Genomic DNA, 17,152 nt, shown 5'->3' on the forward strand with positions numbered 1-17,152 from the left:
ATGGGCTAATGCCCGAAACGTCGATTCTCCTGTTGCCTAGATGCTGCCTGACCTGCTGCGCTTTTCCAGCAACACATTTCCATCTCTGATCTCCAGCATCTGCAGACCTCACTTTCTCCTCAAAGATTTCAACCTACTGCGAATCCTCTTACAAGGATGCCTTCCTTGAAGGAGCTCTCTTTCTCCCTCTACAAAGGTTTCAGTGAGTCCCTCTCTCACTGCACCCCCCAGGTCATCTCCTCTGCACAGAAGCTCTTCAGACCTATTTCCGACGCCCCTCCCCCAAGTCCCTCCTCCCTATCTTTTATCTTAGCCTGCTGGACCAACTTTCCTCATTCCTGAAGAAGGGCTAATGCCCGAAACGTCGATTCTCCTGTTCCCTAGATGCTGCCTGACCTGCTGCGCTTTTCCAGCAACACATTTCCATCTCTGATCTCCAGCATCTGCAGACCTCACTTTCTTCCCATGGTAGACTGATTAGCAAGGTTGGATCACACGGAATGCAGAGAGAACTAGCCATTTGGATCCATAACTAGCTCGAAGGTAGGAGACAGAGAGTGGTGGTGGAGGGTTGCTTTTCGGACTGGAGATCTGTGACCCGCTGCATGCCGCAAGGATTGGTGTGGGGCCCACCGCGTTTTGTCATAAATATCAATGATTTGGATTAGTAAGTTGACAGAAGACACCAAAATCAGTGCTGTAGTGGGCAGCCAAGAAGTACAATGAGATGGACTGAGGAGTGACAAATGGAGCTTAATTTAGATATATGCAGGGTGCTGAATTTTGGTAAGGCAAATCACGGCAGGATTTACACAATTAATGTCCTGGAAAGAGTTGCCGACCAAAGAGACCTTGGAGTGCAGGTTTATAGTTCCTTGAAAGTGGAGTTACAGGTAGACAGGATAATGAAGAAGGTGTTTGGTACACTTGCATTTATTGATCAGTGCATTGAGTATAGGAGTTGGGGGGGGTCACCTTGCGGCTGTACAGAACATTGGCTTGGCCATTTTTGGAATATTGCGTGCAATTCTGGTCTCCCAGCTGTAGGAAAGATGTGAAACTTGAAAGGGTTCAGAAAAGATTTGCAAGGATGTTGGCAGGGGTTAGAAGGTTTGAGCTATAGGGAGAGACCGGGGCTATTTTCCCTGGAGGTCGGAGGCTGAGGGGGAGATCTTATACAAGTTCATAAAAATCATAAGATAGCGTGAACAGCCAAGACCTTTCCCCCATGGTAGGGGAGTCCAAAACTAGAAGGTATAGGTTTAAGGAGAGAGGGGAAACTTTTTCACACAGAGGTTGGTGAATGTATGAAACGAGCTGCAGTAGGAAGTGGAGGAGGCTGGTAGACTTACAACATTTAAAAGGCATCTGGATGAGTAAATGAATAGGAAGTGTTTGGAGGGTATGGGCAAATACTAGAATAATTTAGGATGTCTGGTTGCCATGGATGAGTTGGAAGGAAGTTGTATGTTTCCATGCCCTCTGATTCTATGAATACAACAGACTTGCGATGAAAGTTATAAGTCATTGTACAAAAAGGACAGCAGCAATGTGATAGGAAATTCAGTAATGATCAATGGATATTCTTCAAGTTGGAGGAAGGCTTGGACTTCCATGGGATCGAACCTTTGCTTTTCCTAATATATATGTTGATATTCTACATTTTTGTGTGCATGGGGAAAATTTCTAAGTATGCAGATGACACTAAACTTGGACAGTCTAAGTCTCCAAAAGGACACTAAACAAGTTTATGGAGTGAACGGATATGTGGCAAATGATGGTCAATACAGAGAAGTGTGAGGTGATGCACTTTAGTCAAAAGAACATTGAAAGACAATATGAAATAGGGTTTACAATTCTAAAAGAAATAGGAGCAGAAAAACCTGGGTACTTATGGGCACAGATAATTGAAGGTGGTAGGACAGGAGAACATAGAACATAGAACATAGAACATAGAAGAATACAGCGCAGTACAGGCATTCTAAAAGAAATAGGAGCAGAAAAACCTGGGTACTTATGGGCACAGATAATTGAAGGTGGTAGGACAGGAGAAGAGAGCAGTTAAAGTGTACAGTGCTCCTGGGCTTCATTAATAAGGCATAGAGTATAAGAGCTAGGAGGTGATGTTGAACTTGTACAACATTTGTCCAATCCCAGCTGAAGAACTGTGTCACACGAAAGGAAAGCAGAGTTCAGAGATGATTTACAAGCATAGTTCCAGGAATGAGAAACTTCAGTGATGAGGACAGATTGAAGGAACTGGGACATTCTTGTTGGAAAGAAGGCAGCTGAGAGAAAATCTGATAGAGGTTTTCAGGATCATGAGTGGGCTGTATAGATGGGGAGAAGCTTTTCCCATTTGTAAAACAAGAAACAATGAGAAGGCATAGATTTAAAGCGATATGCAAATGATGATGCGAGAAAAACTTTATCAGACAGTTTGGATATAGAATGAACTGCCTGGAAATGTGTTGTATTCATGTTCAATTGAGGTATTAAAGATGATTTTGGATGATTATTTGGTTAAAAATGGTATTCTAGGATATGGGAATAGAGCAGGGGACTAGTACTAGATAATAGAATCAGTGTTGGCATGATGAGCCAAATGAACTCCTTTTGCACCAAAACAATTCTGTGATTTTGCTCCTATGTCTCAATGCAGTAATTCCAGTGCAGAAGAAAAAATGTGGCACCTCAAGCTGGTTATGAATAATCTAATGAAATACTAACTATTTAGCTTCTTGAGCCTAATCTAGCATTCATTCATATGCACATCTTTATTGTGAAGTCACTAAACAAACTAAGTACATATATGGTAGCAGTGTGTCAGCATTACATAATGATAGTGCTTCTCAAACCTTTCCCACATGATCTCAATTAAGCGAGAATAGAAAATAGTCACAAATCAATGGGGTGTGGGGTGTTATGAGGGGAAAGGGCATTTGAGATTTTTGAATCAGAGCTGGCTACCTCAAAATTTCAGCTGCCCTCCTCTCCCCACCCCTACTTTGGCAAACCCTCCCATATGGTAGTTGAATCTGAAATGGCAAAGATCAGTGTATCTTGGGCCACTTGATCTGGGGGTGCAAGGTCAGGTTACAGCAACAAGAGCTGTTAAGAAGTCGTCTACAAAAGCTTTGTTAAGTATGTGACTGAGTGCTGAGCTGTCAGCCTGAGATCTGACACCATCATTCTCAAATTTAAAATGATCATCAATTGTCGCCAGTGGAAGAGTTCCAAAATTCGACCACCCTTTGCCAGTTTCCTAATTTCACCTCCGAAAGATCTAGGTGACAAAGAGCAGGCAACTGGCGCCAGTAATGATGCTTAATTAATGAGCTGGATGGGCTGAACGGCCTTCCTCTGCGATTGTGTGGTTGTGTTTTGTCTTCAAAACGTGGAGTAGGCTTTCCAACCAGCAGAAATTGATTATTGTCCGCCAACCCAACTTCTGCTATGTACCAAACATTTCTAACGGCGAGTTAGGTTTGAACTGGTCTCTTGTCACTGGGCACCAATAATACCCCCCTACCCCCAAAACCATCTGACAAGTTTTACCCACCATCGCTACCTGACTGCTGGTCGGCGCCACACGGCCTGCACACCATTCGGGAAATGTCAAAATACTCTCGCTTGGTGCATTGTTGCACGGTTTGGAAAGGCAGAGAGAGGATGACGGTCTGGGTAGAGGGCAGATGTAGCAGGAGCAGCGGTGCCCAGAACGACACTACCTCCCCAACTGTCATGGCCATGAGCCAACCGTCACTCCACCCCGCCCCCCGGCTCTCCCACAATACACCGGGGGAGGCAGCTGGTCCTGACAGCTCTCCACTTCAATATAACCGCAATGGGAAAAAAAATGATTAAGCTTTGGTGCAGATAAAAAATATTGATTTAAACATGCAAAGCCTACTGGAGAATTCTGAACCTGAATCCACAGTATGTTTGTACAGGAAAAGGGGCCTTGATTTATTATATTTGAATACATAGCTGCCAGGACTTCTCCCTCCGGAGGCGGCGGAAGCGCCATCGTGTCGGTGGCTGAGGCACCAAGCGGCGGCGGCGGAGGTGGCGGTCAGTTGGTCGGTGTGGACAGACTCCTGTCTCATTTTAACGCGGCTTTTTCTGTCCTTCCAAAGGGGTGGGTGTTGGGAAGCAGCGGTTCGTGTGCTGAGGCGTTGGGCGTCTTGCTCCTTCGGGGTCGGGTGGGAAAACCGGGCCTTTGCTGCAGAGGAGCGAGTCCGTACTGGGGCGGTGGAGTTTGGAGAGTGAATGTAGTAGAACTGTGGGCCAGGCCATTTACCTCATTGTCGCTTAGATTTTTTTCCTTTCGCTTGCAGCTCCCGCCCGCTCTAAGCCTTTTTTTTGTTCAGCGGGCTACGTCCTGAACACATTGAATCCTTAGATAGGTTAGGTTCACCCCGCTCCACCTTAGTTGTCTCTCTTTCATCTCGGCGATCTGCAACTTAAATAGGCGAAAACTTAAAAATATGGGAGGAACAAAACACTTAAATGATTATATGTGGGAGACGTTTGAGTTTTGATTTAATTCTTTCAGTATGGCATAAGTTTGAACAGTTCCCGATAATGTTGTGAAGAGCCTTCTTTATCCAGTTAGCTTTATTATCACACCCATAATTTGAATGCAGTTTTCCCAGGCAAATAAGTATATTTGAATAAGAAATGCTTTATCAAAGGAAAAAGCTTTATTATATATTGGTTTCAATCGCCATAATCGCTAATTTAGAAATGTGTGTGTAGTCGGTGATTTTGACCTGCAAAAGCATTGAAGCGTTTCTGATGTACTTCCTTTTAATCCATTGCTTTGCTGGCACCATCTCTTGAATTTCCTGCTGAACCCCTCTACCATTTCAGACTCCTGAAGATTCTTCTTAAAACTTAAATCTTTGACTTAAGCTTTAATCAATTGCCTAAAGTAGTTTGATAAACTTCTGATAATACTGGTCATTTTCACAGAATGTTTGAGATTTTTATTATTTTTATCATTTCTAGGAAAGAAGAATCATTGGTTTAACACTCAGAGCCGTTATCAACTTTTAAATCAGCACTTGCTATATCTGTACCAGTGGGAATGTTATGTTCTCTAATTTAACAAAGTTGTAGCCTACTGTAAATGCATTTTTTTCTGTTATAGAAAATATTCACAAATCGATGAAATGACAGAGGCTATTTACTTTGTGTTAAGTCATTAAAGATTCTTTTGAATTTGAAAATTGATTTGGTTCATGCAATTTTGGTGTGGAATGACTTTATTGAAATGTTTTAATTAGTAAAGTTTGTTCAGTAGCAGGTGCTTGAAAATCATAGCTTGATAATCCCAACATTATTTTGATTCTAATTGCATTTATTACAGGTTTGATCTTGTTCATTTTTTTTCTTGCAGCTATAGAATTGATTGTAACGAACTTATTCGTGTGTCTTAAAAGAAACCTTTTTACAGGTTAGTGTTATACAAATGGTAGGTGACTGAAAATTGTCTAACTGGGATAGACTACTAATCTTTTATTGTCATGCAACACTGACTTTTTTTTAGTTTTTTTTATTACAAATGTTGTGATTCAGTTATGAATAGTAACTTCTAAACCAAAGGGAAAGTGAAAATAAAGTTTTCTTAAATGTATCAATTTCCAAGCAGCTGCATGTGTAGGAATTTGTCACTGCATACCAAGCTGCAGAGCACTTGCATTTCCTGTGCATTACAATTTCTGTGTTTTAATGCATCCGATTATGAAGCAATAATTAGAAAAATCTGTGTTCACTAAACTTCTGATGTTAAATATACTTTACAATGCAGGATTAATATTTAATTTTGTCCTGCATAGTATATTTAAGAGCTTTTTTTTCCTGGTTTACTATTATAATTAATTAACAAGTTGCCAAAAAAATTTAAATCTGACCTTTTGGTTCTTGCAATTGAGTTATTCAGACTGTACACTGCTGTTTAGTCCAATGCATTGGAGTAATCTGAACTTCTGTCCAGAGTGCATAATGTTTTTTTTTGCAACTGTTGCTGTAATTTTGCTTTATTACAGAGTTATGTGCATTATTCCTATTGCCCATAGTGCTAACTAGTATTTCAATCAGTATCCGTTTTCTGAACAGATAGTGAGAGTCTGTGTATTGTCCATTATGGATTAGTTAAAAATGTACATATTTTTCAATCCAAAACTATCACTTTCTATCTCCTTTATGGAACAAAGTCATAAGCCTAAGGACTGTTACTTCAAAAGAATCGAGATGTTTTGAATGCAAATACTATATTCTTAGCTGAACCTGCATTTGAGATGCTACAGAATCAAGTCTACTGTACCTGATAGCTTTGCGAAAACATTAATATTGTGATCTACCTGAAAGAACCATCTTTGAGATGAAATAATTTATTTCTCAACTGGACTGCTGAATTATGTGCAGTAGTGGATTTTTCAGTTTGCCTGGAGTTAGTTACAGTTTGAAAATGCCCCAGTGTGGATTTTACGGTTTGAATTTGCTTCATATCTGCAATCGTTTGCATCAGAGTTCAGAGGAATACTTGAAAGGAAAAGAAAATTTGGGTTACTAGCTTGATTGTTTTTGAGAATACAATAAATAGGATTTGTCCATTCCTGGTGTGAAGTTATTTGACAGAGATGGATTACATATGGGAGAAAAGATGTGATGGACTCTTTACATAAAAGATCATGGTTGCAGTTTTGGGCTAATTTCAGATGAATTTTAATCCTAGGTCCTTTTTACATTCCTTGTTTGGAGAAGGAATAATGCAGTACTAGTAAGTTGCACTTACTTGGACAGCAGTTTTGAACTTTGATCTATCATCTTATTTCAAGATGAATTCCACTGAGGTGCTGTGGCTGAGTTAAAACGCCTCATCGATTTTTCACATTAAAGACAATTTCAGTCATTATCAAATCTTGTGGAGAGCTGTTGTGGATTGGAGGATATCTTCAGAACTTTTCGAAACTACTTTAGTGTATTTGGTGGTTTGAGTTGGGAGTTTGAGATTTGATGGTTATACTTTTTGAATTGAAGGTCAATGTTTAAACCAATTTGTGCTGAGTAAGAAGAATCTGTTTTATTCTTACAAATAAGTCAGAAATGCTAATTTTATTATATTTGGAAGTTAATGCAGTATCCAGAACCTTTTTGATATAATTTGACGTCATCCTGTGTGCCTTTCTTGCCTGCAGGTAACATTTTCTATTGGTAGAGTTCAGCATGGCTGTGGTCATCCGCTTGCAGGGGCTCCCAGTTTCTGCAGGAACCTTGGATATTCGTCACTTCTTCTCTAGATTAACCATTCCTGATGGAGGGGTGCATATAATTGGTGGTGAACTGGGAGAGGCATTCATTGTATTTGCTACGGATGAAGATGCACGGCTTGCTTTGATGAGATCGGGTGAATTTCTTAAAGGGAGTAGAACAAAACTAACATTAAGTAGCAGAAACGAAATGCAGAGTACAATTGAGATGAGTCGTAAGAGATATGCACGTTCCAGTGGAGAAACATCCAGTTACGGAAGGTCGGGATTCAGCAGTTCTGGCACAGGTGGCTTAGGTAGTATGTCTTCTACGCTAGCTGAAAACTTAGTTGCAGCAATGCAACATGAAATTAATAGGGATGCGTTTCATCCTGGTGAAATTGGAAGTTCTGATGTGAACAGCTATGGCTCTCGTATGGATCCTATGATGAGTGGGAATATGGCAACAATGGCTTTATCTTCTCCGCAGAACATTCCAGTTGCTCCTAGTTCCTCAATGTCTGCGTTATTTGGAATGACACCTGGAGCAATGAGTGATAGTTTGGATAAATTTAATGGCTCTGGGTCAGTGGATCCTTTTGCTGTTTCTGCGTATAATCAAAGGAGAGAACAAGGAGCTTTTCATTCTGATGATGTTTATTTGCATCTGCAAGGCATGCCATATTCTGCTGGAGAGCTGCAAGTAAGAGAATTCTTCCACGGTTTACAAGTGGAAGCAGTTCGTCTACAAAAGGATTACCGGGGTATGAACAATGGAGAGTGTTTTGTACGGTTTGCCAGTTCTTGGGATGCAGCTGAGGGACTGAAGCGTCACAAAAAATACATGGGGCAAAGATTTGTAGAGGTGTATCGAGCTACAGAACTAGAATGGATTTCTGGGGGATCTGATTTGTTTATAGATGATAGACATTTGGATTTAAACCGACACAATCGAGGTCGTTCCCCTCATCGTGAAGATAAACATTTCCATTCTCAAACTCGATCAAGGTCACCTCGAAGACACAGGTCACGATCTTATTCCCCTCAAGATCAAGATTATTGGATGCAGTTAAAAAATATACCGTATAGTATCTTAAAAAAAGATATACGAAATTTCTTTGATGAACTAAATATCACAGATGACCAGATTTACCTTGTAGAAGATCCTCATGGTAAAAATACTAATGAATGCTTTGTGAAGTTTAGAAATGATTCTGAGATTCGTAAAGCTTTAAGATACCATAAGACATACATTGCAAACCGTGCAGTTTATCTGTATCCTGTTGCTAAAAAAGCTGTGATAGAGTTGATGGACGCTGTTAAGAAACAAAGATCAAGAGAAAAATCTGCCTATAGAAATGAAGAAAAAAGGTACCAGTCAAGAGAAGGAGCACATTCCCCAAGATTGTATATTTATGCTCGTAATCTACCATTTGATATCTCCAAATCTGAGATCCATAAATTCTTTGAGGGATTTGGTGTGGCTGAACATGGGATCCGAATACTTGTTGATAGTAATGGCATTGGACTAGGGGAGGCTCTAGTCAAGTTCAAGTCTGAAGATGAAGTACTAAGGGCTGAGCGCTTATATGGTAAAAAGCTTGGAGGAAGAGAAGTTGTACTAAAGGTGGTTACTTCAGAAGAGGTGTTTGAACTTGGTAACGCTTCTATGCATGAAAGAGCCAAAGGTCAAAAGGAAAGTGACTACTTTGGTTCATATGGTGGTGGTGGTGGTGGTGATCACTCATTATCTCATGATATGCATGAATTATCTAAGCCTTTCTTTGAACCTTCTGGTAATTTGGATTCTGTATCCTCCATGCAAGGACCAATGTATGGCAGAGAAGAAGGAACTTATGGAGGGTTTAACACTGGAAACAGCAATTTTGATGACTTTAGTGGAGGGGGATTAGGATCGCGATTTGATTCAGGCTACCGAGGTCGTACTGGAGTTGCCAGTGGCATGGCTGTTGTGAAGGCTTTCAACCTGCCTTTCAAAATTTCAGTTGATGAAATACTGGACTTCTTCTATGGCTATCGTGTTATTCAAGAGTCTGTCATTGTACGGTACAATAAGAGGGGGTTTCCTGCAGGCGACGCAATAATTACATTTGAAACAGTTGATGAAGCAATGGCTGCTGTTCGTGAACTGAATGATAAACCAATTGGAAAAAGAAATGTCAAACTAAGTTTGCTCTAAGTACAGTGGAACCTATGCTGTTGTTTTAAACAAACAAATTTTAGATGCTCTGAAGTAAAAGTTAGTTGCTGTCTGACTACTGGTTCCACCAAATGGAATAAATAAATAAATTGAGTTGTTGTCTTTTGTGATTTTCAGGCAAACATCACTCCTGTTGAAATTTTTTTCATTTATGTTGCCAGAAAATAGTTGGTTCTAGTTTACTGCTTTGGGATATATTACATTCTGTCTTGACTCAATTGATATAGTTTACAAGAATACATTCTAATTTTGTTCAGTGTCTTGATTTTGATAGGGTTTGAAAGTTAAGAGCTGTTGCTGTCTAGATGGTTTGGAAGTAAACTTGAATAGTTGAACTTCAGCATGAAGAAGTTCTGAATTGCTTTTATTTTTCACTGTAAAAGGATGATTGAATGAAACATTTTAAATGGCTCAACATCCTGTATAATAATTGTGTAACTTTGTTAACGGTGATTTTTTTTTCCCACTTACCCGAATTCTATTTGAGGCAAGTTATGGACATGGGATAACTTAGTCTATGTTTTGGACATAGTGATATGCACATTTAAAATAAGCAAAAAATAGGCTTAAAAGTGCATCATTGTTTCAAAAAATAAAACCAATCCCAGGTCTGTAGGTTGAAGAAGTATTAGACCAGAGAATAAAATTACTAATATAATTTTTAATTTTGATGTTATTTGTCCCTTCTGTAAGTGTCAACTGAAGAAACATTTTCTTAGAAGGTTATTAAACATTTCTAAATAAGCTACAACCTACCTGATGCTTTAACAGTGAATGTTTATTTCTGTCTTGTCAACTGAGGCTATTCATTTACAGAAAGATTTTCCTTATCCAATTGTGACTTAATTCCATCTGTTAAAAACATAGGAAGTTATTTACAGATCTCCATTTTAAAGTTTGACAGTGCAATACCATAAAAATTTCAATGCATATATGGTCCAAGTATTCATTCTCTTTAAATGTACAGGATTTGACCAATTCAGTCCTTGTCAGAATGATACTAAGAATTTATTTTTTGCATTTGTAGGCGTGTTAACTTTTAATTAAAAAAAATTAAATATATTTTGCATTTGTGTTTACTGGAAAACCAACATTGTGTATTGCTTGATGGTTAAGATGTTTAAGCAGTAAGCATTTTTCTTTGTAATAGAAAATGGTTTGTCATGTATGAAAATGTACTTAAAAGTCATTTTTAAAAAGTTGTGAAGATGTGACTAACAGCGTTTTTTTTTCTGCAATTTTATTTTGTATCATAGTTGTCCTGAAATAGCACATGTTAACAGTTCTCTATTTTCTGGTAGAGTTGGGGGAATATGTAGCATTCCTGAAATTCTAAAGAACAAAACCAGTAATGAGTTTTAAAAAAAAAATCTCCAACCAATCTACTTTATAGATGTGAAATTACCGAACAGCTATATGTCCTAAATAGATTCTGTTTAATTTATGCAGCACAGCACTAATAGTTACATTTTCGAATGGTTTAAAAGATATAACTAATGCAGGTAAAAATTAATCTTTTGTGATTTATAATCCTTTGATCATTATCAACCTATGTCAGGGAACCAATTGTGGGTTCAAATGCTGGGAAGAATGTTTAAATATAGGTTAGTTGAATTAAAATATGTGTACACTTTAAAATTATGGTTTATCTTGTCAGATAATGCCAGAATAATCAATAGTGCTTAGTCATATTTTTTAACATATATTAAAATAAAAACAATCCCATTATTTTAGTATGCATCAATATGCTTGGAAAGCAGAGCAATAATGAGTTTGACAAAAACATTTGAGATAAAAATGACATTTTTTTTTCCTTCTAAGAGCTTTTTTTACTCTAAGCTTGGAAATCTTTTCAATGATTCTTTGGGATGTGGTGATGCTGGCAAATCTGACATTTTAATTGCTCATCCTTTGTTTCCTTTGACATGAGAGTGATGGGCTGCCTTTCTAAGATGCTGCAGTAATTTATACTCCATAGAGTTCCATTTGCTTACACAGTAATGGAAATAATGTAATGTCACATCCAAGGTAATGTTACTTCTGACAGGAACAACTTAATTCTAAGTGGTGAAAATGATTGGCTTTTGATGCTGTTGTTCACAAAACCTTGGCAATATACTGTTATGTGGATTTGACACTATTGGCTTAAGTATTTGTTTGAGCTCATGAATGAGTATTGATCAAACATACTATATTTCTCCAGATTAGTATCTGTGGTGCGGTTGCAGCTGTGTCCATCCATGCAGGGGGAAAGTGTTCTCATTCCTGGCTTCTGCCAAGTAGATGGTGGAGAAGCTTTGGATAAATGTAATATGAGTCACACACATGGGATATTGATCCACTGACCTGTTACATAACTTTTGTTTGACTGTCCCCATTGAGTCTGAGGTCAATGATAACCCTAAGATGGTAGAAAACTCTCGTAATATCCAATTTTGACAAGAGATTATTAGATTTTCTTGTTAGTAATGCCCTTTGCCTGGCACTTTGTTCATGTAACTAGCGTACTATTTATCATGCTTAAATCTTGAGTTGTCATGGGAATCCTGCATAGTGGTTCATTATCATTATCTGAAATGAACTCAGAACCTGCAATTGCTAGAAAAATCCTTACTTAAGTTTGAGGGAATGTGGAGAGGAACCAGGTATTTGGGCTTGAGTCACTCGAATTGAGCCACTCCTGGAACTAGCATTATTTGGCCTCCCAATAATAATCTTTTCTTTGTGTTCGTTAGGACTCCAGTTATTGGAGATGTCTCCTTGATATCATGCTTAGTGACGGGTAGTCACTCTGATGTTGCTTCTGTAATTCAACTCTAGCTTCCATATTTTTACCAAAGTTGATATTAAGCCTGGAGTCAAGTAGTGATGATGGATCCAAATGGGGATCATTGAGGAAATTGTTGTTTAATAGTTGAAAGTACTTTTGTTGCTTTCCATGGCTTTGATTATTGAGAATGTGCTCTGGATTGGTCTTCATTTTATATATAGTGAATACCTGGGCAATTATCTGTTTACCAGGTAAACACCTGTGTTGTCAAAGGTTGGAACAATTGGGCAGGAGTGTGCCTGTTTTTCAAGCCAGTTCTTGAGTGGTAACTGTGATGTTGTCCAAGCTTTTGTTTTGTTGTTTACACTCCTCCAATTCTGGTGTGTATTGAATTGTTTGAAGATGGTAACTGCAAAGTGGAGATCTGAGTTGGAATCTAACAAAGCATCATCTACTCCACAAATCTGCTGATGATGGTTGAACATTTTTGAATTTGGTTGCTGGACATTTCTGTGGTTGTCATTGTTGGGCTCTTCATTACATTAATCATTTAACTTTCTGTACTGTTACTTGACTAAACGTGGCTGGGTTGTAGGGCTTTAATCAGTTGATTGTGGCATTGCTTATCTGTCGTTGATCTTGTTTTAACATGTTAAAAGCTTTGCCAGGATGACATTGCCTTTTCCAGATAAATTTGGTGCTGCCCTCCTACAGTCCTCATTCATTGAACCCACTGCCTTTTAAAGTGCAGTAAGGATGAAAAAACAGATGCCAGGCAATGGAATTTTGTCACACCAGCAATTTAACAACTTCAATCTTTGTGATTTTAATGTGAAAAGTATAATTATTTTTATAAAATTGGTAAAAGTTAAAATTTAGTAAATTATGCTGCATTTTACATTTTAATTTTACATTTACATTTTACATTTTAATTTACTTCTTAGAAATAATTCGTGTTAATGTTTTTCTTTACCATAATAAATTGATTATTTAGAAACTAGGAGCAAAAGTAGGCCATTAGGTTCTATCATTTCTCTGCCATGCTATGTCCCTGATGCTTTTAAAATATTTTTTAAAAATTATTCTCTTTTTCTTGGATATATTCAGTGACTTTGGCTTCTGAAACGTTTTATGGTAGAGAATTACATGTTTGCTACCCTTTTAGAGTGAATTTGTTTTTTCATTTCAGCCAAAATTGGCCTACCCCTTATCCTAAGGTTGTGTTCCCTGATCCTAGACACCCCAACCAAGGAAAACAACCTTCCTACATCTAGACTCTCCTATTACAATTTATATTTTTTTGTTCGATCCCCTGTCATCCGTGTACATTTCAGTGAATACAAATCAAGCCAAACCAGTACTGCCATTCTTAGTCATAATTTGGACATACCGGTGTTGGACTGGGGTGTACAAAGTTAAAAGTCACACAACACCAGGTTATAATCAACAAGGTAAAAACAATGACTGCAGATGCTGGAAACCAGATTCTGGATCAATGGTGCTGGAAGAGCACAGCACCAACACCAGATTATAGTCCAGCAGGTTTAATTGGAAGTATTAGCTTTCGGAGCACCACTCCTTCATCAGGTGGTTGTACTCCAAAGCTAGTGCTTCCAATTAAACCTGTTGGGCCATTCTTAGAAGTCTCATGAATGTCCACTGCACTCATCCTATGGCAAGTATATCCTTTCTTGGGTATCAAGACCAAAACTGCATGCAATACTCCAGATATGGTCTCATTAAAGCTCAAAATAACTTCAGTAATACATTCCTACTTATGAACTCAAATCCTTTTTGCAATGAATACCAATGTACCATTTGCTTTTTGCACCTGCCTGTCTATTTTCATTGACTGAGTGTACAAAGACACACACATCCCTTTTATACATCCTCATTTCTCAATATACCACAATCTAAATAATACTCTCCTCTGTTTTCCGTAACTTCACATTTAGCCATGTTGTCCTATATCTGCCATGTATTTGCTCACTCATAATTTGTCTAAATCGTGAAGCCTCCTTGTATCTGGATGTCCTTTAAAGTGTCATCCAGATTTGTTTTGTCAAACTTGGGAATGTTGTATTGGTTCTCTCAACCAGGTCACTTCTATAAGATCTTAAAAAAAAGGCTGTTTGACCCCTTGACACTGCTTCATCGTTCAGTTGGATTGTGGCTGATCTGTTCAGTTTTTATGTCCACTTTTCCCTGAAACCCTTGTTTCTCCTACTGATAAAGAATCTATCTGAGCCTTAAATATACAAAAGCACTTTCTCAACAGATGTCTCTGGCAAGGGATTACAAAGAGACTCTGAGAGAAGTTCTTCCTCATTTAAATCTTAAATTGGCACCCTTTTATTTTGATACCTCCCATGAAAGGAACTCTTTTAAGCATTTACCCTGTCAAGCCACGTAAGCACTCTGTATGTTTCAATTAGATCATCTCTGATTTTTATAAACTCGAGTGTCGAGCCACAAAACTATCCCTCTATATTAGGAATTCTCTTCGTGAACATGCTTTGAATTACATGTGATGACAATTTTTTTTTTTCTGAAATAAGGGGACCAAAACTCATCACAGTATTCCAGATATAGACAGTTTGGAAAGTTATCTAAGATTACAAAGGGATCTTGATCAATTGGACAAATGGGTCGAGAATTGGCAAATAGTGTTTAGTTTAGATGAAAGCAAGCTGTTGCGTTTCAGTAAAACTTACAGGGGCAAGACGTACACAGTTCATGGTAGGGTCCTGGGAAGTGTTGTCAAATGGAGACATCTAGATGTTCAGGTACATTGTTCATTGAAAGTAGCATCACAGGCAGATAGTGATAAAGATGTTTGGCAGGCTTGCCTTCATTGCTCAGAGCATTGAGTCAAGAAGTTGGGACATTGTATTGAGGTTTACAGGACATCGGAGAGACCAATTTTGAAGTACTGTACAGTTCTGGTCACCATACTATAAGAAGGATATTATTAAATTGGAGAGGTTACAGAAAAAAATTTACAACGATGTTACCAGGACTGGAAGGTTTGAGTAATAAAAGGCTGGATAGGCAGGGGCATCACTGGTTGAGGCGTGATCTTATAGAGGTTTATAAGTTAAGAGGAGCATAGATAAGGTGAGTAGCAAAGGTCTTTTCTCTAGGGTAGGGGATTTCAGAACTAAAGTGTGTAATTTTAAGGAGAGGAGAAAGATTTAAAAGACTTTTATCCTAGATGGTTAGTGTCGAAGGAGCCTTTGGAGAATTTCTGCAGTGCACCTTGTAGATGCTACTGACTAGTGGTGATGGTGGAAGGAGTGAATGTTTGTGGATTGAGTGCCATTGAAGCAGGCTATCATGTTCTTGATGATGTCAAGTTTCTTAAATGTTGGAGTTAGCTATCAGGGCAAGTTCCAGGTATTTCTTCATACTTGATCTATACCTTGTAGGTGGTGTATAGGCTTTGGGAAGTCAGGAGCTGTGTTATTTATTTCAAGTTTCCTAGCCTGTGACCTGCTCCTGTAGCTACAGTATCAATGTGACTAGTATAGTTCAGTTTCTAGTCAGTTAATCCCTAGGATATTGATTAATGAGGTATTTAGTGATGGAAATGTCTTTGAATGTCATGGGAAGATTATCATGATTTGTTATTTCTACATCTTGAATGTTACTTGCCACTTTGTCAGTCCAAACCTGGATATTGTTCAGATCTTCTAGCATTTGGGCATGATTTGCTTAAGCATTTGAGGACTCTCAAATGGTTCTAAATATTGTGCAGTCATCAGTGAGCATCCCTATTTCTGGCCTAATGATGGAGAGAAGATCATTGATGAAGAAGGTGAAGATGATTGGGCCACAGACCCTGAGGAGCTCCTGCAGAAAGATCCTGGAGTTGAGGTGACAGTCCTTCAACAACCACGACTATCTTCCTTTTTGCCAGGTATGACTTCTCTTAATGGAGACTTTGCCCCCAATTTTGGCCCAAATTATTCAAATTTAAACATTTTCAGATTTATTTCTAGCTAAATGTGGGGAAAGAATTTAAATGTTCTTATGTATGACGATATGGATTTTCAATTTTTGTTATACTGGGCTTGAGCAGATACCGGGAAAAAAGGTAAATTTCTCCACCAACTGGAGGGATTTGCACACTTTGGTGAGATGATTGAATTCATTTCATGAATCTTCATATATAAATGGGATTAGTTGTCCTTTTTCTTTCGTGCAGTCAGCTGCTGGTATCTCCTTTTTAATAGTCTTGAGGAAATCTTTGAATCTGTGCACACTTTTACAGAATAGCACCTGAATGATGCAGAGTAATTTCATAAATGGTGAGATATAAAGAATGAAGATAGTTGTTGGGAGTACTTAATCATAGGGTAAATATTGAATAAAACTAGAGGTCTATGCACAGTTGGGAGCTGTTACAGATATTGGTTTGGACTTAAGTTTATGATCTATATTCAGGAGGTTATTTTCATCTGCCTTGTAATCTATTTGGTTAGATATATTCTGTAAAGATGCAATGAATCCATTGAACCAGCTCAGCAGGAGTTCCAAATCTAGTTGGATTGCATATCATGATTTGTGCAGTAGCACCCATGTCATCGAGGGGGTCTCATCAATTAGCCTTCCCTATCACTGTGGACAAGATAAATGTCCATGTTATTTGGGTGAGACAAATACAAAAATATTGGCGATCTAATCAGTAATAGAGTTGAGGGTTATGGGAAGCAAGCAAGAAAGTGACAAGAGACTAAGGTAAGATCAGTGATGATCTTGTTGAATGACAAAGCAGGTTCAAAGGTGCTGAATGGCCCATTGATCCTATTTCTTTGTTCATGCGTTGTAGTTCTTTTTGATGTAGTTACATAAAGTACATGTAACTTTGTACAGTCTAAATTCACACACAGAATCACCATTTTT

General features: G+C 38.3%; 2 protein-coding genes across 11 annotated transcripts in view; one reads left to right on the forward strand and one right to left on the reverse strand.

Annotated features, from left to right (window-relative positions):
• Positions 1–3,752, reverse strand: part of tmem67 (transmembrane protein 67) — a 195,947-nt gene extending 192,195 nt beyond the window's left edge. The window contains exon 1 of the mRNA XM_043688078.1: positions 3,563–3,752. Within this exon, the coding sequence (XP_043544013.1) occupies positions 3,563–3,752 (190 nt within the window). The remainder of the gene's footprint in view (positions 1–3,562) is intronic.
• A 30-nt stretch (positions 3,753–3,782) lies between these two features.
• LOC122548994 (RNA-binding protein 12-like) overlaps positions 3,783–17,152 on the forward strand; it is a 31,878-nt gene continuing 18,508 nt past the window's right edge. The window contains exons 1-3 of one of the 10 annotated variants that reach the window (XM_043688067.1): positions 3,806–4,141; positions 5,405–5,461; positions 7,206–10,691. In XM_043688067.1, the coding sequence (XP_043544002.1) occupies positions 7,234–9,456 (2,223 nt within the window). In that variant the 5' untranslated portion in view covers positions 3,806–4,141; positions 5,405–5,461; positions 7,206–7,233 and the 3' untranslated portion in view covers positions 9,457–10,691. Of the gene's footprint in view, positions 4,142–5,404; positions 5,462–7,205; positions 10,692–17,152 lie in introns of those variants that run through there. The other 9 variants (XM_043688069.1, XM_043688068.1, XM_043688070.1 and 6 more) reach the window with 9 other exon arrangements.

The sequence above is a fragment of the Chiloscyllium plagiosum genome, chromosome 4, assembly GCF_004010195.1.
Source record: "Chiloscyllium plagiosum isolate BGI_BamShark_2017 chromosome 4, ASM401019v2, whole genome shotgun sequence".
Lineage (NCBI taxonomy): Eukaryota > Metazoa > Chordata > Chondrichthyes > Orectolobiformes > Hemiscylliidae > Chiloscyllium > Chiloscyllium plagiosum.